Here is a 26,157-nt window from a genome sequence, read left to right on the forward strand (position 1 = left end):
AGCCTCTCTCTCCTCTCCGTCTCTCTCTCGCGTGTCCGTCTGTCTGGTCAGGTCTATCGCAGACTCTGTGTTCGTAACCGCTCCGTAATCTTCAACATTTTATAAAGCTTTTATCGAATCTTTGTCTCCAAATGGCAAATCTTATTGAGTATTTAAGTTATGATGAAAAGGATAACGATTTCACTTGGCGTGGTACGCAACAAGAACTTAAATCTTTGGTGGATTTTATGTTCGATGTCCAAGAAGGCAGTAATGGCGTCTTTAAAGAAGACAAAGCTCACAACGCAATAACGTATAAAGTGAGTACCGATGACAAGGAATGCTCCGTAAGATTCTACACATCATCACTTAGACTGAAAATCTTTGGGCCAAATCAAGAATGCCTTAGGAATAAGTTTCATGAACTTCTTCCAAGCAAGAATGATGGTCCTGCAGAAAAAAGAGTTGAGCCTTCACAACCGACTGATTCTGAAATTGCCTCATTATTATTCGGTTTACTGACTGACTTGCGTAAAGAAATAAGTTTATTGAAAGACACTTTCCAAAACGGAGAGAACTTTGATATCCAACAAATGAAGAAGGAAAACGATGATTCTCGTAAAATTATCTGTAATCTTCAGGAGGAAATTAAAATTCAAAAACAGCAAGTATGCAAATTACAAGACGAAAAAGCCAGCTTACTAACAGCGTTGAGGCTAGTTACGAAAGAAAACGATCAATGTAAGAACAATGATCAATGCAAGAACAATGATCATACGGAAACTAAACAAGCTACTGTAGTTGATCTTACGACCCCGGAGAGTAGTATGAGTGACACAATGAATGAATCTCATTGTAACTGGAAAAAGGTACAAAGGAAACAAAAAAAGGCCAAGCAACAAAAGACAACACCAAAGAACAAAGCTGAGAACAAGCTACCTACTAATAACCAGGACCATTCGCTTCAGGACAGAAACAAAACTAGTACAGTTATAATTGGAGATTCTATAATATCGAAGCTCGAAGGTTGGAAAATGTCAAGCAAGACAAACAGAGTTAATATAAAACCCTTCCCAGGGGCCACAGTGGAGGATATGGAGGACTATATAAAGCCAATAATCAGAAGGAAACCTAATAATCTTATTGTACATATTGGTACAAATAATCTTAAGTCTGATGAATCTAAGGCCATTGCAGAGAGGATAGTTGGAATCTGCGAATCTGTGGAAAAACAGCTGCCGTCTTGTGAAATAGCGATATCTGAATTAATCATTCGCCAAGACTCGAGTCTCCTTGAAACAGCAAGAAAGGATGTGAACAAATCGCTTAGAGCCTTCTGCAACGAACGGGAATGGGACTATATTTCTCATAATGTAACAGAGAAAGGACTTAACACCAAAGGACTGCATTTAAATCGTGCAGGAATAGGAATCCTTGCGCAAGATTTCAATAAATATCTTAAATCTAAAGCATGATTAAAAGGTAAGGAACCACTAGACGAAACAGATTCCTCTATTCATCCCTCTAGTATTGTCTCAAATACTAATATTGATAAGTCTGACGGTGATAATAGACCTCATTCTATTCCTAATGTTAGAGGTTTTAAAATGGCCTCTTTAAATATAACTAGTCTTGTAGCTCATATAGATGAACTGAGATCATGGGTCATTCAGCAAAATTTTGATCTTCTTTGCATAAATGAGTCAAGGCTCGATCCATCAATCCCAAGTTCAATGGTGAGCATCGAAGGCTATGACATCCATAGGTCTGATAGAAACCGCAATGGAGGGGGAGTTTGTTTATACTTGAAAAAGGGCGTACGTCGTAAATGGGAAAAAACCGTAGTGACTTAACTGATGATAAAGTAGAGTCCCTGTGTTTTGAAATCATGAAGCCAAATAGCAAGTCTTTTGCCGTTTTAGCCTGTTATAGGCCTCCTAACTATGATACACGCTCATTTTTCAATATATTTGAAAATGTGTTAACAAAAATAGATTCTGAGTTTAAGGAAATTTATATCCTAGGGGATTTAAACTGTGATTTATTATCTACTAATATTAATCAGCAAACCCGCTATTTGAATACGACTGCTGAATTGTTTCAACTTACGCAGTTAATCACAGAACCAACTAGAGTCACTGAAAAAGTAAAACCCTCATTGATGTGATCTTAACGAATAGCCCAGATAGGGTAGTCCGAAGTGGAGTGGTTCACATTGGTATCAGTGACCATAGTCTGGTTTATACAATACGGAAAATAGCAATTCCGACAAACAACAATCACTGTAAGATCTCATTTAGATCGGCTAAAAACTTTGACTCCGACAAGTTTCTTATGGATTTAGCAACACTCCCTTGGGATTGTTTGGATAATAAGGAAAGCCCGGATGACATGTGGGACAGATGGAAAGAGTTATTTCTCTCTGTTCTTGACTCGCACGCTCCGATCAAAACAAAACGAATAAGAAACAAGAAGTCTCCCTGGATGACAACTGATTTGAGGAAAGCTATGTACGATAGAGATAAAATGAAACAAAAAGCTACTCAAACGAATTCGAGGGACGACTGGAGTGATTATAAGTCTATTAGAAATCGCGTCAACAACGAGATAAAAAGAGCCAAGAAGTCATATTATGAAAATCATTTTGCACAAAATTCAAAAAACTCAAAGGAGGTCTGGAAAGCTATTAATGAAGTCCTCTCACGAAGGACTAAATCTGGCTCTTATGTAACATCTATCAAAACAGGTGATACATCGATGTGTGACTCGAAGGAAATAGCTGAGGTATTCAATTGTCATTTTTCTGAAATTGGGACTAAATTAGCTTGTTTAATTCCCGATGGACCGACTGCTTATAATGATTATCTAATTAGAATTGGCTCAACATTCACCTTACGACACACATCAGTTGATGAACTTATGAAAATCATTAATTCTATTGACGTTAAAAAAGCGACAGGTCTTGACGGTATACCATCTCATTTCATCAAGATTGCTTCACCAGTAATAAGTCAATCACTAGTGAAGCTATTCAATCAATCAGTTGATAAAGGGATTTTTCCTAACGGCTTGAAACTTGCGAAAGTTACGCCAATTCATAAAGCTAATGACAAAGATGATTTGAATAATTACCGTCCCATTTCGGTCTTACCTACTATTGCTAAGATTTTCGAGGAGAATAGTTTTTTAACCAGTTATATGAGTATCTAAACTCAAATAATTTACTTTCTCAAAAGCAGTCGGGATTTAGACCGCTTCATTCGACTACTACTGCACTCCTAGAAGCCACAACGGAGTGGCTTACCAATATGGATGAAGGTAAATTGAACTGTGTCACTTTCCTAGATTTTAAAAAAGCTTTTGACACAGTAAATCACTCCATACTTCTCCACAAATTATACTATTATGGGATTGCAGAAGAGTCGATAAAGTGGTTCAAATCTTACCTCACAGATCGTAGTCAGAGATGCTACATAAACCATACCTTATCTAGCTCTAGAACACTCGATTGCGGCATCCCTCAAGGCTCAATCCTTGGGCCATTATTATTTATTATTTACATAAACGATCTGCCAAATAGTGTCAAATTTTCAAATGCTAGAATGTATGCTGATGACACAAGTCTCACCACTTGTGGCACATCACAAAAGACTCTATTTGACGAGGTGAACGCTGATATTTCCAATATTCATAACTGGTTGAAAGCTAACAAACTTAGCTTAAATTCAGCTAAAACAGAGCACATGTTTATTGCTTCTGACGATAAATTGAAAAAAATTACCTCCGAACCACACATATATTTAAATAGCAAACCAATTACTAGAGTCTCTACAGCAAAAACTCTGGGTGTTGTGATTGACGAACGGGTGTCTTGGGTTGCTCATATTGATTACATTTGTAAAAAAATATCCTCTGGATTGAGTGGCATAAGACGAGTCCGCGATTACATCCCCTTGGAGACAGCTATTACCATATATGAGGCTCTCGTTTTACCTTGGTTTGACTATTGTGACGTGGTATGGGATAATTTACCAGTAACGTCTGCTGAAAGATTGCAAAAAATGCAAAATAGAGCTGCAAGAATAATAACAAAAAGCAGCTACGATGTCAGATCTAGTGATATTTTAACTTCTTTAGGCTGGAAAAGCTTACAAAGAAGAAGAAAGGAGCATAAAGCAATAATGATGTTTAAGACTTTAAATGCACTTGCACCAAAATCTGTAAGGGAACTCTTTTATTTTCAAGAAAATACCTACGATTTTCGTGGTAGAGAGAAGTGCTTAAAGTTACCGAAACCCAGCACTGAGTTTTTTAAAAAGAGCTCTCTCTTATGACGGTTGCAAAAGTGTGGAACTCGTTACCCCAAAGTGTCAGACTGTCCAATAATTTAAAATCTTTTAAGAGGAATCTTTCGTCTGTTGGTCCTTAACACTTTAATTACTATAATATTTTTGGGGGGTAGATGAGAATGTATTTCATAAATCTGTCTATATATTCTTAACGTTATTATTAATTTTTTATATATATTACCTATGAACTCGGTTTTCATGAAAACCAATTTGTACATTGATGAAATTTCCCGAGATTAAATAAAAGACATCTCTCTCTCTCTCTCTCTCTCTCTCTCTATTGGTAAGATCAATAACTCTTTACTCAACAAAAGCGGCCTTCATCTTAATGAAAATGGCAATGCAGCTTTAGCTAAGAACATTATGAATTATCTTTATTCCGATTGAATTTTACATAATAGTACCTCCAGCAATCTTGATCATAATCTAATACCCAAAGTGAGGGGTTTTAAGGTTGCAAGTTTGAATATTGTCAGCTTGCCACTGCATTTAGATGAAATTAAATTACTTCTTGAAGATCAAGTGCTGGATGTACTTGCCTTGAATGAAACTAGACTCGACAACTCTATTTCTGATCATTTCTTGTCTATTGATAATTATACCTTTGTTAGAAAAGACAAAAATAGATCTGGTGGAGGTGTCGGTTTGTATATTCATTCTAGAAATAAATTCAGGATCAGGCATGATATAGTTAATTGTGATGAGCAGCATGAAATTATTAACATTGAAATTTTAAAACCAAATAGTAAACCTTTTGGCATATGTGCTTTTTATAGACCACCAAATTGTAACAGAAAATTTTTCGAGTCGTTTGAATGTATAATCCAAACTTATGACCAGGAAACTAAGGAATTAATGCTGATTGGTGACTTAAATTGCAATTATTTGTGTAAATCTGATCCTAATTTATCAATCGTCAAATTTATCTGTGATGTTTATCACTTTTTTCAAATTATAAAAGAGCCCACTAGGGTAACGCGAACTTCCAGTACTTTAATTGACGTAATATTTACAAATATGCCTGACCGCATGGTAGCATCTGGTGTTTGCCACTTAGGCATGAGCGATCATAGCCTGATATATGCTATAAGGAAATTTGCGGTTCCCTCAAATATTAAGTGTCATAAGTATATTACATATAGATGCTTTAAGAATTTTGATTCGAATAAGTTTAGGACTCAGCTGAGTTCCATAGATTGGTCTCTTATTGACAATTTGTCTGATCCTAGTGAAATGGTAGAGCAATGGGAAGAGGTTTTTCTTCGAGTTACTAATGCTCATGCTCCCTTGAGAACACGTAGGGTTAGAAATAACCACTCTCCTTGGCTCACTGGAGATATCAGACAGCTAATTATTCATAGAAATTATTTAAAGAGACAAGCAATTAGATCTGGTGATCAACAATCCTGGAGTGAGTATAAGAGCTTTAGAAACATGGTTACTAACGAAATTAAGAAATCTAAAGTTTCTTACTATCACTCTAGAATTAAAGACAATTATGGAAATCCTAAAGCACTGTGGAAAACAATAAATAACCTTACTGGTAGAAGCAATTCTACAAGTAATTCCATCACTGAATTAAAAATTAACAATTGCACTTTTAATGACCCAGCAGAAATTGCCGACTTAATGAATAGTCATTTTTCCAGAATTGGCAATACACTGGTCGCAGAGATGGAGAGAGGCATCATTGATTTCCAGGATTTCCTCAGACCAGTTGAATTTAATTTCAATTTTGTGGAGATCTCTAGTGACTTAGTTCTGAAGTTTTTAAGCAATATGCCAACAGATAAAGCCACAGGACTGGACAACATATCTTGTCGGCTTTTAAAAGAAGCTGCTCCCATAATTGCTCCTATCATAGCTAATATCATAAATACGTCATTTGCTAAGGGAATTTTCCCTTCACTTTGGAAAAGAGCTAAAGTGATCCCTCTACATAAGGCCAAGGATCGTAATGATCCAAATAATTATAGGCCAATATCTATTCTCCCTATTTTATCTAAAATTTGTGAGAGGGCAGCTTATGACCAATTATATGCCTATTTTAATAAATTCAATCTCTTAACTAAGTATCAATCTCGCTTTCGACCCTTACATTCTACTGTTACTGCTTGTTATTAGAAGCTACAAATGATTGGTATACTAACATGGATAGTGGCTTAACTAACCTTGTAGTTTCCTTAGATTTAGCGAAAGCCTTTGATACTGTTTCACATGACATCCTAATTTCTAAACTTAAGCACTATGGGGTTGGTGGAGTAGCATTAGATTTCTTTCGTTCTTACTTAACTGATAGAAGTCAATGCTGTACCATTGACACCTATACCTCAAATCCAGTAACTGTAACGAGCGGTGTTCCACAGGGCTCGATTTTAGGTCCGTTACTGTTTATAATTTATATTAATGACTTGCCTCATTGTCTCGAAATTAGTCAGCCTCGTCTTTATGCTGATGACACCCTAATTAGTTACGCATCAAAGTCAACTACTGAACTCTATGATAAAGTGAATTTAGATTTACTGTGTGTCAGTGACTGGCTATTGGCTAATAAGCTGAGTTTGAATGTAGTAAAATCTGAATATATGTTAATTGGATCAAATTTTCAGCTTTCAAATTTGGGAATTTCTTCGCATATCATGATTAAGGATCAAGAGGTAAAGAGGGTAACCTCTTCAAAACACCTTGGTGTGTATTTAGATCAAAACCTAACTTGGGATGTTCATATTGAAAACTTATGTAAGAAAACTGGCTCTTCCATTAATGGTTTAAAACAAGCCAGAGATTTTGTCCCTCTTGATACCTTAATACTTATGTATAAGGCTCTTATTCAACCGTTATTTGATTACTGTGATCTTGTTTGGAGTAATTTAAACAAAGGCCAAGCAGACCGACTTCAAAAGTTGCAGAACAGAGCTGCCCGAATCATAACCTTTCAGGGCTATGACATAAGGTCAGTAGAGAGAGAGAGAGAGAGAGAGAGAATGAATGAATGCACCTTTATTTGAGGACGATAGTTTCATAAGTGTCATACACTTCTTTACATGAAAGTGGTACTTCATAAGAAAGAGATTTACATATAATATGTGATATATTTAAAAATGAATTAAATAATATGAACTATATATATAGCTATTAAAATGCGTATAAATGATAAATATAAAGTGACTAGGTACTATCCGACTGCCAATTAGACAAATTCTTACTTACTTCTCTCTACTGTTAGGTTTTTTATATATATTACCTATGAACTCGGTTTTCATGAAAACCAATTTGTACATTGATGAAATTTCCCGAGATTAAATAAAAGACATCTCTCTCTCTCTCTCTCTCTCTCTCTCTCTGTGTCTGCCTCTGCCTCTGCCTCTCAACCATAAGTCATCATCATCATTATTATTATTTCCATTTATATTTCCCCTTTATATTTCAGCAATTAAAGAATCATCAAAGCCATTATCGTCTGCTATAACTAATCTTAGTCTCGCAGGCTGTTCTCTGAGCGATGACCTCATAGCTTCTCTTGCTAAAGAGAGCGCAGGGCTGCTATCCAAGCTTGCTGTGGTAAATCTGTCTGGGAATAACGATATTACAGGAGAGAGTTTACACTCACTATGCACCATGATAACAGCAGGTAATTGTTGATGGTGATGATGATGGTGCAAAAAAGATAATGGTGATGTATGAAGATGATGATGATGCATGATGATGATGGTGATAATGATGATGATGATAGTGATAGTGAATAAGGTAGCGATAATGGTGGTGCATGATGATGATAATAGTGATGATGATAGATAGATAGTGATGATGATGATGATAATGGTGTGGTGATGCATGATGGTGATGGTGATGATGATTGCGTTGATGATGGTGATGATGATGATGATCACCACCATGATGTTGCGTCATAATATTTTTCACTAGCTATCATTCCATTGCTTTTCAGGTGACGGGCAACGATCAAACGTTCTAGAATCTCTTGATTTCGCCCTCAACAACGCAGAAACACTTCCTGATATCTTGATCACAGCTAAGCTCTTTAAACTAAAAAACTTGAACTTGAGAAAAGCAAAAATATCACCGGGAAAAATAATGGAACTACGTCAACATATTGCCAAAAAATCACAAGAGGATGACGTCATGATTACGTCACTTAATCTTGACTCAATCAAACTCTCAGGGACAGACACCTTGCAAAGCATGCTGGGATTGTCCGAGGACTTTGTACCCATGATACCTTGTGCGCTTACCTCGCTGTCGTTGAGCGGTTGTAGCTTGAATGATAAAGACACCAAGCCTTTGTTTGTGGGGATTGCGAAAGGACTGGATCTAGTTAATGTTAACTTGTCAAGCAATAGATTGACAGACGCGAGTGTTGATTGGTTGGTTGATGAAATGGAGGAGCCTTGTGCGCTATGCCATCTGGACCTATCCAATAATAAGGTAATCAAGTTATGATTGATCCTCTTACCCCGTTCAATGGGCCCTTTGCAGCTCAGTAATCACGTGCTGATTAATTCACTGAGAGCAAATGAATGAACATCTTGATTCCCATGGATGAAATATACTGGTGAGCAAACAAACTTTCTACAACCTGTTTCAAGTAATCGTAATACAACTGCATTTCGTGACACACTGGATACCCATCGTTTCATTCAGTTCTTCACAAGTAGCTAAAAAGAGTTGCCAATTAAAAGTTTAAATAAAAATTTTGCTCACCAGTACAGACACGTGACCGTTTACTGCAAAGGGCCTATTTCATCTTTTTGCCCTATAACATGCATATGGTTGCTGTAAAACAACTCTTAAAGCTATTGCATAAACCAGTAATGTTCAAAACAAACTTCCTAGATTCGTGCCAACGGAGCAGAGAAGTTAGCGTCTGCCATTGAAAAAGGTCGACTGGCGCACCTAGCAACGCTGTTGCTTAGCAACAACAATATAGGATCTTCTGGCATCCTGGCATTGGTAACACAAGTTACTCCCAATGAAACCCTACACAGTTTGAATTTGAAGGACCAAAAGCAACCCGTGAGGGAGGAGGACGTGGATGAGATTTTTAAATCCCTTGCTCTGGCATGTGGTAAGTTTTGCGGAAATAGAAATACAGGTTGGTCGCTTAATAGAGGTATAAATTACTTCAAAAGCCCTCTTTGGCAGGGCCACACGTTTATGCGAATTGCGAAAAACTTCATTGACAACTGTGTCGGGCTCCCTGTGGATGGCCGCCGGAAAACTTTTTCAAAAGCAAAATTCAAGCTTTCTGATTGGTTGATATTGATGAAATACTTAAATGCTACCTTATTTCGTTGTGACAGATATTCCACTCGATAACAACTCCACAAGCACATCTACAACCTACCTTCAATTCTCGCCCCAGATCTCTATCAACTTAACGGGGCTGGGAGGAGAGCCTGGTGACTACGGTCCATTATTAGACAGCATCGCTATACAAACCGACTACACGAAGAAGCACAAACGAACACTAAGTTTACAAGATGCTCTTGACTTGTCTTCAGTTTTTGTCGGCCATGGTGAGCCGAAATTGAGTAAGGAGGACTGGGACCTAGTAATAAGCGCGGATAAGGATGCACCAGCTTGGCTCCAGGTTAGAAAATATTTGTTTGGACGACTTATATGTACTGCTAACAAAGGTCCATTTGAACAAATCTGGATGATACTGAATGCGCACGCGTACAACCACAAACCATCCTCTGGTATTAAATTGAGTCGACGACATGCGTGCGCATGATTTAATAATTTTTTACTGGTCAGAAATGAACCCACTTACTCTTTTTGCATATCACAAGAGTGATCGCCGCATGCTCTGCCGAATCCGTGCGAAGGTAAAGCAAATAGTCCGCTCAGTGAAAAGAGAGACCTGAGAGAAGGGACCTCTAGATCTTTGAGCAGGGCAAACTGCTTAAAAAGGTTCGGAAAAAGAGGGTTTTGAGTTGTTTGCCGGCACTAAATCAAATTGGTTATGATGTGGTCAATAAGGGAAGGCGGTCGTAGAGACAGGTTCGGAAAAGTCAGACTGGTTGTAAGACGTGTTCAATAAGAGAAAGAGGTCCTAGAGACAGGTTCGGGAAAATTTGATTCGTCGTAAGACGTGGTCAATAAGAGAGAGGTCGTAGAGACATGTGGTCATTTTTTTTCAGGTATCGTTGCATCGTAACCGAGCAGTTTACATTACTAATCTACCGCTGACCGCAACTAGAGAAAAGCTCGAGAGCCTTCTAGAAGACGAGGCAGACTGTAACGTCAAAGAAGTCTTCCTTTCCAAGGTTTGTGTTAGATATTCCACTGCCTTGCCACAAAAAGGTTATTTTCGAGTTCCAAGTTACCGCTGTCTTTTTTGATTACAGACTCATTTACTCAGAGTTAACCTCGAATCAGTAAATATACAAAAATTCCAACGGTGAAGTAAAGGATGCACAACAAACTTCAACAATACAAACACTTTGAAATTCCACGGACCTTGGAATATTGACCTATTTTCACCGCTAAAGCAGCCATGGAACGAGTACTCGCGGAATGTTATCGTGACTTTCAGGGTGTGATTCCTAGGTGAGAAGCATTATGAATGCCCCCGGGTCGGCAGTTGCCTATTTAAGCGAGAAAATCCAAGGTTTCGACCTCATTTGCTCAGGCTTTACCAATCGGTGCTAGACGGATTTTTGACCCTACCCACCTCCCCTTCGGCGACGTTTCTCCATTATAACAGTTCAGTCCGGTAGCTTAATCACAGCCTCGGCAAAACTCGTGTTCCCGAAACTTAACCGCGTGTATGAGGTGAATGGCTGCTTTGGCGGTGAAAATGATATACTAGAAAAAGGTATATCCTACGTGTTGAGTAACGCCTGTATGTTTTCTTACTTAGGACCCAATCCTTCGTAAGCCAAATGGATTAGCGTGGGCCTTGTTCAAAGATGATGATTCAGTCCAGAAAGCCATGGAATATTATAACTCAGGACAGGCGAGTTGGATATCACGTGATACAGATCACATGACTTTTCCTGCGATTTCTAATGTAGGGCGCGCGTGGCATGCTGGTTTTTCCATTTCAAAATTATATAATAGCCGCCATGTTGTCAATATTTAACATAAGATTCCTCATTGGCTTCCTTTGTCTATACTACCGACATATACTTTTTTTCTGAGATAGTAAACATGTTACATTGTGGTCTAGCTTAGGTACAAACATCTTTTGTTCACCATGCCTCATATGGTGTTGTTTGTACCCAAGCAAGACCACAATGCATCCTGTTAAGCGAACTCAGAAAAGGCCTATGGCCGCAACGTCTTTGCCAAATTACAGGAATGTTCAGGTAAAAACGTCTAATCTACCACAAGTAACTAAGAAACACGAAAGAAAGAATACAAAGATAGGGTGTTTTATTTTTCCCATCATTGTTAATTTTGTCATTTCTTTTTCTCAGGCTCAGTGTTTTGGTCGGCCTTTTGTTCTATCACCGATTCATGTAAATATTGAGAGTTCCGAAACTGGTCAGGAGACAACAGAAGACGCTGCAAGGTACTAAGAATAGCGATTTAGTGGACCGCTCGCTCCCTCCCTCACTCCCTGCCTCCCTTCGTATCCTATTCTACCCTACCTTACCCTACCCTACCCTACCCTACCCTACCCTACCCTACCCTACCCTACCCTACCCTACCCTACCTTACCCTACCCTACCCTACCCTACCCTACCCTATCCTACCCTACCCTACCCTACCCTACCCTACTATTCCCATTTCAGACCACGTGTCATTCCCTAGAGCATAATTTCTTTGTTTAACGGTTGCGCATGAGAAGACACATAAATATCGATATAAGTATAAGTGGCCTGAAATGGGAAAACATTATGCCCAAGGCAAAGAGGTGTATACCAACTCCACAGGTAACCCAACGTGCTATTTTGTATCCAACTCTAATTTCTTTTCTTCTTAGACACGAAATGGCTCTTCGAGACGAGCTGCGCAAGACAGAAGAAGCAAAAAAGGCGGCCATTATACAAGCAAAGTTTGCAGAATCCAGCGCAAGGCATGAGTATGCTGCTCAAAACCCTGCCTATGCAGATGGTAGAATTTGGTAACGAGGATTGTAAATCCTCTCCAATCGAAACACAACTATTTTGTTAATAGACCTCTTCGGCTTGGGGTAATGTTTTCTCATTTCAGAACACGTGTCATTCCCTTGAGAGAAAGATTCTTTGTTTGAGCTGTATCCATATTCATGTGTCTTCTCATGTGCAACCGAGCGCAAACCTTAAACAAAGGAATGATACTCTAGGGAATGACATGTGGTCTGAAATGGGAAAACATTACGTCACTGAGAGCCATTGATTCCTGTCATTCCGAGGTCGAGGAAAATCTGGATCGAGTTGGCATCGCAGTGCATTTTGGGGCAGTGGTATGGGACGAAATAGACGCCATCTTTGAAATATGTCTCCTTAGACAAATAAAAACTGCTACGAAAAATGTCTTAGTATGGTTATTTTAGCTGCCTTCTTTCACAGACCTACCGACCTAATTATTCCGGCCTAATCGTGATTCGTTCCATTTTCTCAGTTCTTTGTGGGATGCCTGTTGCATAATTCATTTAAAACTTGACTGGAAATTCGAGAGAGAAAAGCAATTGAGTTTTGCATTAGTTTTATTCGTTTCCATCCGCTCGAAATAAAATAATAATGCGCGAGTTTCGCGTTAAAGATTTATTTTTGTTCATTTTTCTTTATTTGGGTTTCCTGTGGTACACTATCTACATAAGAGCCTTAGATAAAATCAAGAAAGAAGAAATAAAAAACCAAAACGGCTAAAAACCAAAAGAAAAGACACTACGATTCCAACCGAAGTCGGGGAAAACTAAATGGACGGACAGACAGACAGACACGAAGTATGCGATAGCGCAGTCGAGAGGCTTAGAGAGTAATCCATGCAGGTTTCCGCTCTAAAAAAAAAGCAAGGGATGAAAAAGTAAAATAGCGAAACACTAAAAAAATGAGATAAAAATGACAGAATTTACAAAAATGGACAAAGATAGTTGGACAGAGACAAAAAACATTCGCAGGTTCGTGCGTGAGACTTCATTCAAATTTATGCTAATTAATGAAATCAACCGCTGATTATTACAACGCGGGCAATATTTCACTTAAGAAGCCTCCATATTTTCATTGATGTTTTGTGTTCTACATTTAGATACTTAAAAGAGGTTTTCTCCAACTTTTAGAGGCTGGAGTAACAGAAAAGCAATAGAATAGATAAAGGTAAGCCAGTATGTCTTTATTTATCGTATCTATTTCATTATTTGAGTTGATATGTAATTTTACGATAGCGTGGCAAAAGTTAGTGTCTTGAATGAATACATTGTGCGTGTATAAAATTTCTTAAAATCTCATGATATTTGATCTTAACCTTTATTTTTTTATTAAGAATCATAAATATACCTTAATGTATCAAGAATCAGTAGTTTTGGGTAATATATTGAATCAGTAATGATGAAAAGGTAAGTTATACACCGTGAAAAGAGGAAAAAACTTACGTTTGGGACGCTAGTCCTTCGTCGGAGTAAAAGAGAAAGAAGTATTTTTTTGACTAGCGTTCATTTTTTAAACTATTCACTAGAATATTATACTCTATTATAACTATTATTCTAGTTCTAGGCTTATTTTAGTACTTATTTTGCAGTAAATCCCAAGTAATGTTTTTCTTTGGGCATTTTCTAGCTCGCTAAAGCAGTAGGTTCAAAGTTAGAGCAGGCCATGACGACCCCAAAAGTCTTTCAAAATAGATTTTTTTACTGCTCTCCACAATGAGATGATTTTTATCTAAACTTTTTGCTTTTACATTTTTTTCAAAAATAAATTGGACTCAAGCAAAAGGCAATTGTGTTAAAAAACATTTTTGTGTCATGATAAGGACCCTTTAATGCAAACTTTGTTGATTTTTTTTAAATGTTCAAATTATTATTTGAATTCAAATTATTATCGAATTAAATCTTAATCAGGGTTAACTTCATTTTACTGTCAAAATGTTCACAGATGTCAATGGTAAAGTAAAGAATGCACAACTTCAACAATTGCTTACTATCAATCACATGACTTTTTGGAGTTGACTGGGGGGGGGGGGGGGGGGGGAACAAGTGGTTGACTAGTGGGCAACTAGCAGATGTTAAGTCAAAACATATCAAAATAAGTCCCCAAACTATTGTATTTGACTATTTTCACAACATCAAACCAGACAACAAGAGATCAAAACAACCTCCAGGATTCTACAAGCCATCAAAAAAGAGCTATTACCGGAAGTGACGTCTATTGATAGCAACCTATACTTTGAAATTCAAAAAAACCTTCAATTCACTAAAAACAGGAATACTCTACACAAAATTTAATAATAATAATAATAATAAGGAATAATTTATATAGCATCGATATCCTTAAGTTCAAAGACGCTTTACAATATAAAAATGTGACTCAATAGATTTAAAATTGAAAATGAATTCAAGGAAAGAATTACTATTTCATGAATAAGAGTGAGTAATGAAACATGCCCATAATACATATCATTATCAACATATTTCAAATAAAGTTCGTTGCATTTCAACATATACATTACACATTTTTAAAATTCAAATAACAATACATTGATTTAGATTGGTTAAAAATAGGTAAGATTTTTACATATTGAAAACTCATGTGAATAAAAAGGTCTTGAGACCACACTTAAAACTAGAAATTGTTTCGCAAGATCGAAGGGATGGAGGTAGGCTGTTAATGCTAATGGAGGCTATCCCTTAGCAACAGTATGATTGAGTTAGGAATTTTTTAATTGACTGAACAAAGCCATAAACGAAATCATCTGGAAAATACAAACCTGTTTTTAAAATTGCCTAAACTGGAATAATACTGTTATGCAGGTTAACCCTTAGCAAGAGTATGATTGAGTTAGCAATTTTTTAATTGACTGAACGAAGCCATAAATGAAATCATCTGGAAAATACAAACCTGTTTTTAAAATTGCCTAAACTGGAATAGTTAGAGTAAGGAAAACTGGAGCACCCACAGAAAATATATATCATAACCTTAAAACATAGATAATAGAGGGGAATGGTTAGGAAACCTATTGTTATCAGGTCTTTGTTCACTTGTGAGGTTGAACCGGCCTTGACCGTGCACAATGTTGGATTTATGCTCATCCAAAATTGCAAAAAAAGTAAACATAAACTTTGTCTATGGGATTGTTGTAAGGAATATTCAAATATCTCTTTAAAATCTTTAAGCATTTTGAACTAGCTGCCAAAAGAAAGATTTTGGTCTGTCACTCAGCCATTGCCAACAATGGTAAAACAAAGGATTGTGCACGATCACGCTTGAAAAAAGTGAACAATAACCTATAACGATAGAGTTTCCTAACCATTCCCCTCTTTTTGACTATGCCTAAAATAATCAAATTACCCTATTTCACTATGACGTCACATCAAAACAATCTATTGTTTAAACGCAAAGGATCATGGTCGTTTGAGGGGGTCAAATCAACGCAAATTCACCGAAAATTGTTCTAAAACCCGTATCAATCCACGAAGAGAAGCAGAATAGCCAACAAATGCTCAGAATATTTTTTAGTACATATTAACGCATATTATATCTGAAAACCAGGCCATTTTAGATTAAAGTGTTTCGCTAGGAGCAAAGTTTGTTGAATTTTCTAATGGATTTGGCGATTCTATCCCCCATATAAACAAGCAGTGACGTCATACATGTAGTGAAATAGGGCAATTATTTTTAAATTTTCAGGTTGGAAAAACCATTCATTTTCCAGTCCAAATAATGCGGATTCTTACATACATACATTATTTTTTAGTACATATTAACACGTATTATATCTAAAAATCAGGCCATTTTAGATTAAACTGTTTCGCTAGGAGCAAAATTTGTTGAATTTTCTAATGGATTTGGCGATTCTATCCCCCACATAAACAAGCAGTGACGTCATAGTGAAATAGGGCAATTATTTTTAAATTTTCAGGTTGGAAAAACCATTCATTTTCCAGTCCAAATAATGCAGACTCTTACATTCAACAAAGCAACACTATGCATGATGTCAATGGTATTTATCCAGATTATTCTAGTATTCTCATGGTATAACATGACGAACAAAGCAAATGGATTTGAAAACTCAGTCATCACTATTGATGCAAAGTTTGACTGGCATAGCATTCCCAAAGATCTACTTCTGGTTGACTGGACTGAAGTAAGAAAGGGCAAGCATTTGGTGAAGGATATCAATTGGACGAAAGTAGATAAGAAACCAAGGCCATCAGAGCTTCATGAGAAATGGGTCGTCATTACGTCTATTAATAAACCTACTAGTGATGTTGAAATGCTGGCAAAAATGGATGGATGGAAGGTAGTAGTTGTGGGGGATACCAAGACGCCACCAGATTGGAGGTAATGTTTCATTTATTTATTCATTCATTTAGTTAAAGTGCTACTACGACGAAAATCGCTCAAACTTGGATTCAGCTGAAACTTCCTAAGAATACTCTTTAAAGGTCCAATAATCACTGTATGAAGTGTTTTCTCGATATTCAGGACGAAAGTATGATATTTTTACGATTATTTTTTGGAGTCTGTGACGTCATACACTCAACATCGAACATCGCTCCATACATTTCTTTGTAGTTTATGATCAAAATATCAGTAGTAAAGGGAGAAAGAAATACCCAAACACCCCAAAATATAAATTATAGTCACAAGTAATGTGAAATAAGCACATTAGCCACCCTTTGGGCTTCATAGGAATAAAATAAATTAAGGATTTATATACAAAGAAATATATGTAGCAATGTTTGATGTTGAGTGTATGACTTCACAGACTCCAAAAAATAATCGTAAAAATATCATACTTTCGTCCTGAATGTCGAGAAAACACTTCATACAGTGATTATTGGACCTTTGAAGAGTATTTTTAGGTAGTTTCAGCTGAATCCAAGTTTGAGCGATTTTCGTCGTAGAAGCACTTTAATGTTTAATTAATAATTATGAATTGTTGACGTAAGTACAGAATGATGTAACAAATATGATGAATTACAATTATATTGTTTTATGCAATGAAATATACATTTCCTGGCAATAATAATTGTCAAATTACGCACTATCGAATCGAAATGTGGCTCCAATTTGAATATCTGTCACTTTGCAATGATTAGCGACTGACTAGCCTCTCCTACATGTGAAAATGTTTCTTACGTTTCCACATGAACACGAGGCTAGTCAGTGTACAACAATAGTTATTAAAATTGGTCGGCATATTTTGATTTGATGTGTGAGGAGTATGGCTAAAAACTTGAAGCAACCTCTGGGCTGATCTAAGTCAGGGCACAGCTAACTCACAGATCAAACCCTGAAACAACCTCTGGGCTGATCTAAGTCAGGGCATGGCTAACTCACAGATCAAACCCTGAAACAACCTCTAGGCTGATCTAAGTCAGGGCATGGCTAACTCACAGATTCAACCCTGATCTAAGTCAAAGCACAGATTAAACCCTATAACCTGGTTAACTCAAAGACTGAATTGGAATCTAGCTTGCCGGGTTTTGTGAAGAGAGGAAAACTGGAGAACTTGGAGAAAAACCCTTGAATCAAGGGTGCCAGGGAGTGGATAAAGGTTGTACTATCAACTTCTATCCAATAACTACAAACTCAAAATTGTAACATTCAGAAAAAAAGGTGTTTTCAGTTTTCATATTGTTTCCTTTTTTTTATTGTGTAGTTCCAAATATTATCCATACCCTCCTAATGGAGGAATTTTTTTAAAACACCCCCCTACCCCCCAGAAATTTTCTTCCATACAAACTCTGTAATTTTTGTTCTTTCTCTGACTCCTCTGTGGGGTGGGTATGGATGATTTCTGGAACTACACATTATTATTTTCTAGTCATTCACATTGTCTGTTTCTGAGTATGAAAAATCAGAAGCCCTCTCTTTAAAATATTTTAATCACCAGGGCACAGGTTCAAATCCTGTTGCATAAGTTGCTTCATATACTGCGAGGATCAGTTCAATTTGATACATTACAACTGCAGTAAATATATATATATATTATATATATTCTCACACCATATAAATTATTTTAAATTATTTTTAAATTTTTGGGTTTTTAATAAATTTATAAGTTAACCTTTTAAATTTTAATCTTGATTTCCATTTTTGATTCTATATTAAAATTATTAAAGTGTATATGACACGAAAAAATGTCATCATTTAAAATGTATAGTTTGTTAGTAGTAATAAATATATAGTAATGAAATTTGTTTCAACAGCTTATTTCTTGAGATATGTGAGAAAATTAAGCCCAATTTATGATGTCATTTTGTTGACACGTACTCCAGATTCAGTAGTAATGTACTAAATATAAATTGTAATTCGTATAAAATAATAACAAAAGGCATATTCTATTCAGCTTCATTTGAAAGCTTACATAGTATTCTTCAAATGCTGGGAAACTGAAAAGTGTACTACCTGAAATTAAGATTCTACATTCAAACATATTTCGTGTATTTGCAACCAAATCTGGAGACTTGTAAACAAAATGACGTCACAACTTGTGCTAAATTTTCTTGATTTTCTAGAGAAATATGTTTTTGGAACAAATATGAATTTGAATTTTAAAAAATTTAAAATTCAAATTCTTAAATTATTTTAGTTTTTAAGTTGTTTTTAAAAATTTTAGATTAATTTTTTTTAATTTTTAAAATTTTCTAGCCATCCCAATTGTGTGTTTCTAAGTGTGGAAGATCAGAAAAAGCTTGGCTATCAAATAGTCAATCTGATTCCTTACAAGAGTTACGCCCGTAAAAACATTGGCTACCTCTATGCGATACAACATGGGGCGAAACAAATTTATGACACTGACGACGACAACCACCCAACATCTGGGAAAATCACTTTCTTTGAAAAGGATTCTGGGGATTTCCTGGTGTACAACACAGATGCAAACTCAGTCAATCCGTATTCTCATTTTGGGCAGAGTACTATTTGGCCCCGTGGGTACCCACTTGAGAACATCGCAGACCCCACCCATCATATATTTGATAAGTGCCGGGGCGTACAAACCGCAATACAGCAAGGGGTAGTAGATGGGGACCCAGATGTCGATGCTATTTATAGACTCACCCGGAAGGATAAAGGCATTCGTCTTGATGTTAAATTTGACGCCAACGCCCCTGCAGTCTTACTCCCCCCTGGAACAATGGCACCCTTCAATTCCCAGAATACATTTTTTCTTTACGAAGGATTATGGGCGACCTTGTTGCCCATAACGACTGCCTTTCGTGTCTGCGACATTTGGCGAGGTTACTATGCACAACGGTTGCTATGGGAGATTGGAGGGTATTTGTCGTTTTTCCCGCCAAATGCTGTTCAAGTTCGAAGTGCGCATAATTACCTTGATGACTTCATCGACGAGAAAGATCTCTATCACGACGCTGGTCGGCTGGTTAAGTTCCTCATTAACTGGAAGTCTGACAAAAAGGATTTTTTCAGCCGTATCATGGACTTGAGTATTGCTATGGTGGAAAACAAATTCTGGGGGGTGAAGGATGCTCTCCTTACCGAGGCATGGCTCCACGATCTCATAAGTGTTGGTTACAAAATTCCTGATTTAAATCCAACACCAAAAAAATGCAAGAATGTGAGTGAGAAGAGAATCAAGTTGAACCAGAAAGAACAGCCAAGCTCTTATCTTCGTGCAGGGAAAAAACTGCTGGTAATTAAATAACCTTTTTCTTTTAAAATAAAAGGAAAAAAAAAAGACGATATTTTACGTGTCTTTTCATTGGCTGAGAAGTAGAATCCATGGGGTGTATTCTAGCTCTTGATTGGATGGCTGATTGGATGATTGGATTGGTTCAGAGCGAAAGCCATTTGTAAGTCTAGCACTTGATTGGTTCAGGGCGGAAGCCATTTAAAAGTTTTGTTAAGTGTATTCTAGCACGAGATTGGATGCATTGAGTTTCTGCCTTGTGATTGGTTCAGAGCAAAACATTCACTTATAACACGCACAGATATTTATTGTATTTTTTAGATCCACAATATTTATAATGATTAGAATTTCATGAATTCAAGTTTTGTGGGTGGGGTGAGTGGAGTCGCAAGAAGTCCATTCCTGCTAGTACTAGTGTTTCCTAGCCTGTTTTAGCTGCGTTCATAATGTATGGAAGAGGGGGGGGGGGGGGGGGTATCGGAAAAATGTTTACCAGTAAAAAAGGGGAGGGGGGGTTTGAAAAATTATATCTTCGTCATTTTAAGGGCAATCTTTACAAAATTCTTGCAAATTTACTATTATGCGATATGACAAATTTGATAGTGACCACAGTAAATCCGTGAAACTTTAGTAATACTAAATAGCACAATTTCATACAAATTTCATTGTTTTATATTGTTTAATTAGCACTATTTTGTAATATTAAGTAATTAGTGTTTCACGGATTAATTGTTTGCACTCTAGTAAACTCCTTTTTCCGATAAATCAAACATTGTCACGCCAGCAGGAGAAGAGTCAATGACGTCATTCGAATGACTTGGTCTTAATTTTATAGAAATGGGCATATGATGTATTTTTTGGTATAAAGGTTTTGTTTGAAGTGGCTATCAAGCCTACAGGATCTCTTCCTGATTTCAAAGTCCTTATAGATAGATAAACTTTATTAAAAGCGTCAAGTTATTTAGCTAAAATAATAAGCTTACTTTCTTTTTTATATCTCTTTTCGTTGCCGATATATTCAATAAAGAGATCGCGAAATAATGACGTCAAGAAGATGTTTCGCGCAGACGATGATGCGCAGACGTTTTTCACTCGTGTCCCATGAATATACAAAATTATATCAAATAATATAGTAGTATAAAAAGGTAATATTTAGGACAGAATATGTAATGTATTAGTGAATATCGGATAGAATATAAAATTATATAAGATAACATATTAACGCATAAAAAGGTAATGTAAACATTTTTCAAGGCTGTTTGAATAAAATTTGATCCCTCTGTCAGATTAAACTTGTTACACGTTTCTTAATATTTGATAAAAAATAATATTTTTATTCATTTAGTTTTATATTTGGTATTCAACTTAATACATTTGTAATTGTTATTCCTCGGTTTCCTGATTCCTTCCTTCTTTCCTTCCTTCTATTCTTCTATTCTTTCTTCCTTCCTTCTTTCGATCCTTCTTTCCTTCCTTTTATTTTTATGTCCTTCCTTCTATTATCCCTTCTTTGCATTCTTCCTTCCTTCCTCTACTTCCCTCGTTCTATCTTTCCATTCACTTTTTCTTTTCGCCTTCCTGCGTTCCATCCATTATTTCTCCTTTCCTTGCTTCCTTCCCATTTTATTTTCGAAAGACATTTAGATTTTCGCTAGAAATGTGACTTTCGAACAGTTTGAGACTAAAAATGAAAAGAAATTATTTTCATGTCGACTTCATATTTTGTTAAAGGATTTTTTTAGAATAAATCTGGGTCTCCTGTGGTTATGTTGGCCGTATGAACTGGTACCGAATCACATACTGTTATCGCAATGTTTTCACAATTGGTTACCATAGTAACGCATTCGTAAATACGGGTAAAGGCCACACCCGGATGTCATAATTTACTGAATCAGTCAACCACGACACATGGTACCTGTTGCTACCTTGACGTAATATCAACAAAAAAACGACAAATCACGACTCGAAATATCCCGCCATTTTTGCTCCAAAAATCGCCGATATTCCTTACAAGAAATGCTTCATTCTTTGCTGGAAGCCTAAGATTTGTTTTGTTGACGACAAAAGCTTGGAATTTGATTTGAAAAGCAAAAACATCTCCTAGAAGCCGAGGAAATTCTTTTAGGTTTGGTAACAGGACTTGTTTTGGATTGTGTGAGTGATTTGAACTCGAAGGTGTTGGCCGTGAAATGTCTTTTTACAAGTGCTGACAGACTAAAACACCGGATTACAACCACAGAAATCTTCAAAATTGTTTTCCAAAGACCCCTCAAACTTTACTGAAGTCTGGAGCGTCTTGCATTGAAGGCAAGTGGTTGCAAGAATCAACCATTCCATGAGCTCAAGTCTTGGATAAGTCATCCGTGAATGAAGTTGACGTTCTGTGAAATCTTCTTGTGTAGTAAGAATTTGCTTTCACAATCAAAAACAGAATTATCGAGGTGGTTTAAATTGATTAACTACTTCTTGGACAGCACTCTCGATAATATACGGTATTTCTCAATGCTAGAAACCAAAGAAAGTCGAAGATTTCTCCATTGTAAACAAAAGGTTGAAGATCATCGTACGAATTGTATTCGCTCGAAACACCGTTAGCAATCAACTTTTTGGTGGCGAAAGACTTAACAATCTCTACTAAATTCAAGGACTTTAAAGCGAAGAATTTGGGTTTCAGTTCAATTTGACTGGCAGCAGAATTGGCTCATACTTGCAGAAAAATCTGGATTCCCCAGATTTTTAAACAACGGTTTCCATAAAATTTCTCGTATTTTAATTCCTACGATATACGAGCGCGTTGGCAACTTTGTGACTCTATGGTTTAAATGTGAAAGCGCATATTTTTGAACAACAAAGAATAGGAAAGTTATTGGAACATTTTTCAGTTTGGAAAGAAAACTACGAATTTAGAAACAGAAGAAAAATAACAGGGTTTTGTAATTGTTATATCGACTTATTTTCCAGCAATACCGAAGATTTTTTGCGAAAGTTTTTGAAAGAGATTGGCCAAATTTGGGCCACGTCCGTCAACATTGGTCTAGTGTTGGTCACGTGACTAATGGTCTATATGGGTTTCTATGGGAGCAGCCCTACAGACGCTTGGTTTAGGGGAAGTAGCGAGTGAAATCGCTTGCTGTGCTGGCTCAGCGGCCTGCGGTCTTCTGTGCAAGAGAAAGGGAAGTAATACACAGGGAGCCCGCTCCAAGCTAATATTTCTGTTGTTTTTAGGCCTTGCTAACGTCATGAGCTTTATCATGCTAGTACCAGATATGAGAAAACACTTAGATAGCATCCCGTACCTATGTGATACCATCTCCTCGCCGAAAATGTGCGACAACTTGGTCGGGTATTCGGCAGCCTATCGGGTCTTCTTCGTGATGTCGGTGTTCTTTTTCACCTTCAGTATCCTCACCTACGACGTCACCTCGACAAAACAATTCCGAGCGCGTTTGCATAACGGATTTTGGTACATCAAGCTTTCTATATTAACGCTTCTCTTTATTGCTGCCTTTAATATTCCAAACTTCTCTCAATTTGGGATGATTTGGATGTATGTTGGATTAACCGGCGGGTTTATGTTCCTTCTTTTACAAGTCGTTTTTATCATTGATTTTGGGTACTCATGGAGCGCAAGTTGGGCTGAGAAAATGGACGTTTTAAATACAAAATGTTGGTTCTTTGCGCTTGCATTTGCTACTGCTATAGTCTACGCACTCTCGCTTTGCGCAGCCGCAGTACTTTACATCTATTTCACCAATCCCGTCGATATATCCCAGTGCAAGGCGAATACCTTTTACATCAGTTTTAACGTCGCTCATTGCGCTTTAGCCACCATAATTTCTATTCTACCTCAGATACAACAAGAGGCAAACGGAGCTGGTCTTCTACAGTCTTCAGTTGTGACAATATATACAATGTATCTGACCTGGAACACATTGTCTAGTCAGCCAGATAGCATGTGCAATCCCCTGGGGGATGTAATACTCGAGTATGATAAAGCCTCAGGGGTGAATGGACAGGCTGTTTTTGGCTCCGTTTTGACATTCGCGTTGTTGACGTTCGCTTGTACTGTCCGCGCGAGCACGTCACAACTTGGAAAACTCGGACTAGCTTTGTCGGATAACCCCGAGTATCTTCGAAAAAGCCGACAAGTAAATAGAAGAAAAAGTAAAAAAGAAAATACGAGTAATAGAAAACAATATGACAAAGAGGATCAAGAAGAAAATGAAGACATAGCGTATAGTTATTCTATATTTCATTTTATGTTATTCTTAGCGTCGTTGCACTTAATGATGGTGATTACGAACTGGCATAGCCCAGACGAAGCGGAGGACTTCAAGAAGCTCATCAAAAACTGGTCAGCGGTTTGGGTCCAGATGTCTGCTAGTTTTATATGCTGCCTGGTGTATATTTGGACACTTGTAGCCCCCTTGATAAAACGGACCTGGGAGGACGTTTTAGGACTGGAGCCCGAGCCACCTCGAAGGCCTACAGCACGAAGGCCCAGCGTGCACCAGTTAAAAAAGGACTTGAAAGATATTCAAGAGCGTAGAAAATCTGCGACAATCAATGAACCATTTGTAAGGCAAACTGGTTTAGCTAACGAACTGAAACGACGTAATAGTCCTTCCAAAAATACGGCTTCCGAATCAGATTTAGCTACCCGAGCGGTTTCCGAGAGTCCTTCGGTGAAAACTCGGAAAGAGCTCGGGCAGTCCGAAATAACTATTCATAAAGGTGAACATCACACTAGAGACATTAATGAGTCAACATTTGGTCCGGAAACTACCCGAGCTGATGCGATGCACATCGACCTACCAATGGGACGTAGCTCACCGATTCTAGAAGAACCGAATGAAATCCGGGTGGCTTCGGCTGCATCCGGAAGAGTCTCGGATCCACTTCGGCCGGTCGCGATTCAGATCGAGCATCCATTCGTTAGAACTGCGAAAACTGTAGACTTGAATCACCAAACAAATCCTGAAACTACTCAACAGATTCTGAGACTACAAGAAAGAATATTAAGATTTCAAGCCAAAATTGTTAAGATTCAACATAAAATGTTGTATTTACAGCAAACTGGTGAAAAATTAGAGTCGCCCGTTCGACAAGTGGAAGCGAAAAAGGGATGAAGTATCCCAGAGGCTGCGATTCTTTTGGTCGCCGTCAAACACTTATATATTTATATGTATTTTGTATCATATATTTCTATTTTATTTATACAACATTCTTTGTATATAACTAAAGCTGTATGTATATACATTGCGCACTTTTATAGAAAATAAATGAAAGGAAAAATGAATCAAAGCTCTTTTTTGGTCGAATCCGCGGTTCTCCAGTTTTTGTATCTCCGCAAAACTTGACGTGCTGAATTCCAATTTGATCTGTGAGTTAGCCATGTCCTGACTTAGATCAACCCAGAGGTTGTTTCAGGGTTCTATCTGTGAGTTAGCCGTGCCCTGACTTAGACCAGCCTAGAGGTTGTTTCAGGGTTCTATCTGTGAGTTGGCCATGCCCTGACTTAGATCAGCCTAGAGGTTGTTTCAGGGTTCTATCTGTGAGTTAGCAAACCCCGGCCAAGTTAAATCAGCCCAGAGGTTGTTTGAGGGTTCTATCTGTGAGTTAGCCATGCCCTGACTTAGATCAGCCTAGAGGTTGTTTCAGGGTTTGAACTGTGAGTTAGCCATGCCCTAACTTAGATCAGCCCAGAGGTTGTTTCAGGATTTGATCTGTGAGTTAGCCATGCCCTGACTTAGATCATTCGATAAACAAACCCTGTTACTTTTGGCGTATTTTTTCCCGAGTTATATTCTTTGGTGCGTTTTCTTTCTCATTGAATTAAAATCTAATTTAGGTTAAAGTTGACCGCTTAACTTTGGGCGTTTCCCCTATCGCATTCCATCGAATATTATTTCGTTCCTGAGAAAAATCTTATGAGTGAAAGGATTTCTCGAACTGTACGTTTCCGTTTGTCATCTTTAAAGCCGAAAATTCATATTCTTAAATGTATGTTTTACATTTCAAACATTATCCCTCTTGCCATTATTCTCGGATTAAATCACTCTTGAAT

At 37.3% G+C, this 26,157-nt stretch overlaps 3 protein-coding genes and 1 pseudogene across 3 annotated transcripts; all 4 read left to right on the forward strand.

The window, feature by feature from the left end:
- The first annotated feature begins 1,450 nt into the window (after positions 1 to 1,450).
- LOC148913339 (uncharacterized) lies at positions 1,451 to 3,189 on the forward strand. The gene is made up of 2 exons (XM_089026055.1): positions 1,451 to 1,461; positions 2,127 to 3,189. The coding sequence occupies exons 1-2, from the start codon at positions 1,451 to 1,453 to the stop codon at positions 3,187 to 3,189; spliced, it is 1,074 nt and encodes a 357-aa protein (XP_088882181.1).
- A 2,156-nt stretch (positions 3,190 to 5,345) lies between these two features.
- On the forward strand, positions 5,346 to 12,809 carry LOC116304120 (uncharacterized). The gene is made up of 9 exons (XM_089026056.1): positions 5,346 to 6,282; positions 7,759 to 7,959; positions 8,275 to 8,771; positions 9,180 to 9,411; positions 9,647 to 9,936; positions 10,490 to 10,615; positions 11,212 to 11,307; positions 11,771 to 11,865; positions 12,280 to 12,809. Exons 1-9 carry the CDS (start codon positions 5,346 to 5,348, stop codon positions 12,422 to 12,424), a joined length of 2,619 nt encoding a protein of 872 aa, XP_088882182.1. The 3' UTR covers positions 12,425 to 12,809.
- A 669-nt stretch (positions 12,810 to 13,478) lies between these two features.
- On the forward strand, positions 13,479 to 20,145 carry LOC116304126 (uncharacterized). Its single transcript, XM_089027466.1, has 3 exons — positions 13,479 to 13,594; positions 16,353 to 16,774; positions 19,091 to 20,145. Exons 2-3 carry the CDS (start codon positions 16,386 to 16,388, stop codon positions 20,103 to 20,105), a joined length of 1,404 nt encoding a protein of 467 aa, XP_088883592.1. The 5' UTR covers positions 13,479 to 13,594; positions 16,353 to 16,385; the 3' UTR covers positions 20,106 to 20,145.
- A 1,941-nt stretch (positions 20,146 to 22,086) lies between these two features.
- Positions 22,087 to 25,380, forward strand: LOC116304118 (putative serine incorporator pseudogene; annotated as a pseudogene).
- Positions 25,381 to 26,157: the final 777 nt, after the last annotated feature.

The sequence above is a fragment of the Actinia tenebrosa genome, unplaced genomic scaffold (genome assembly GCF_029948245.1).
Source record: "Actinia tenebrosa isolate PJP-AT-01 unplaced genomic scaffold, QUT_ActTen_1.0 PGA_scaffold0__85_contigs__length_37466705, whole genome shotgun sequence".
NCBI lineage: Eukaryota > Metazoa > Cnidaria > Anthozoa > Actiniaria > Actiniidae > Actinia > Actinia tenebrosa.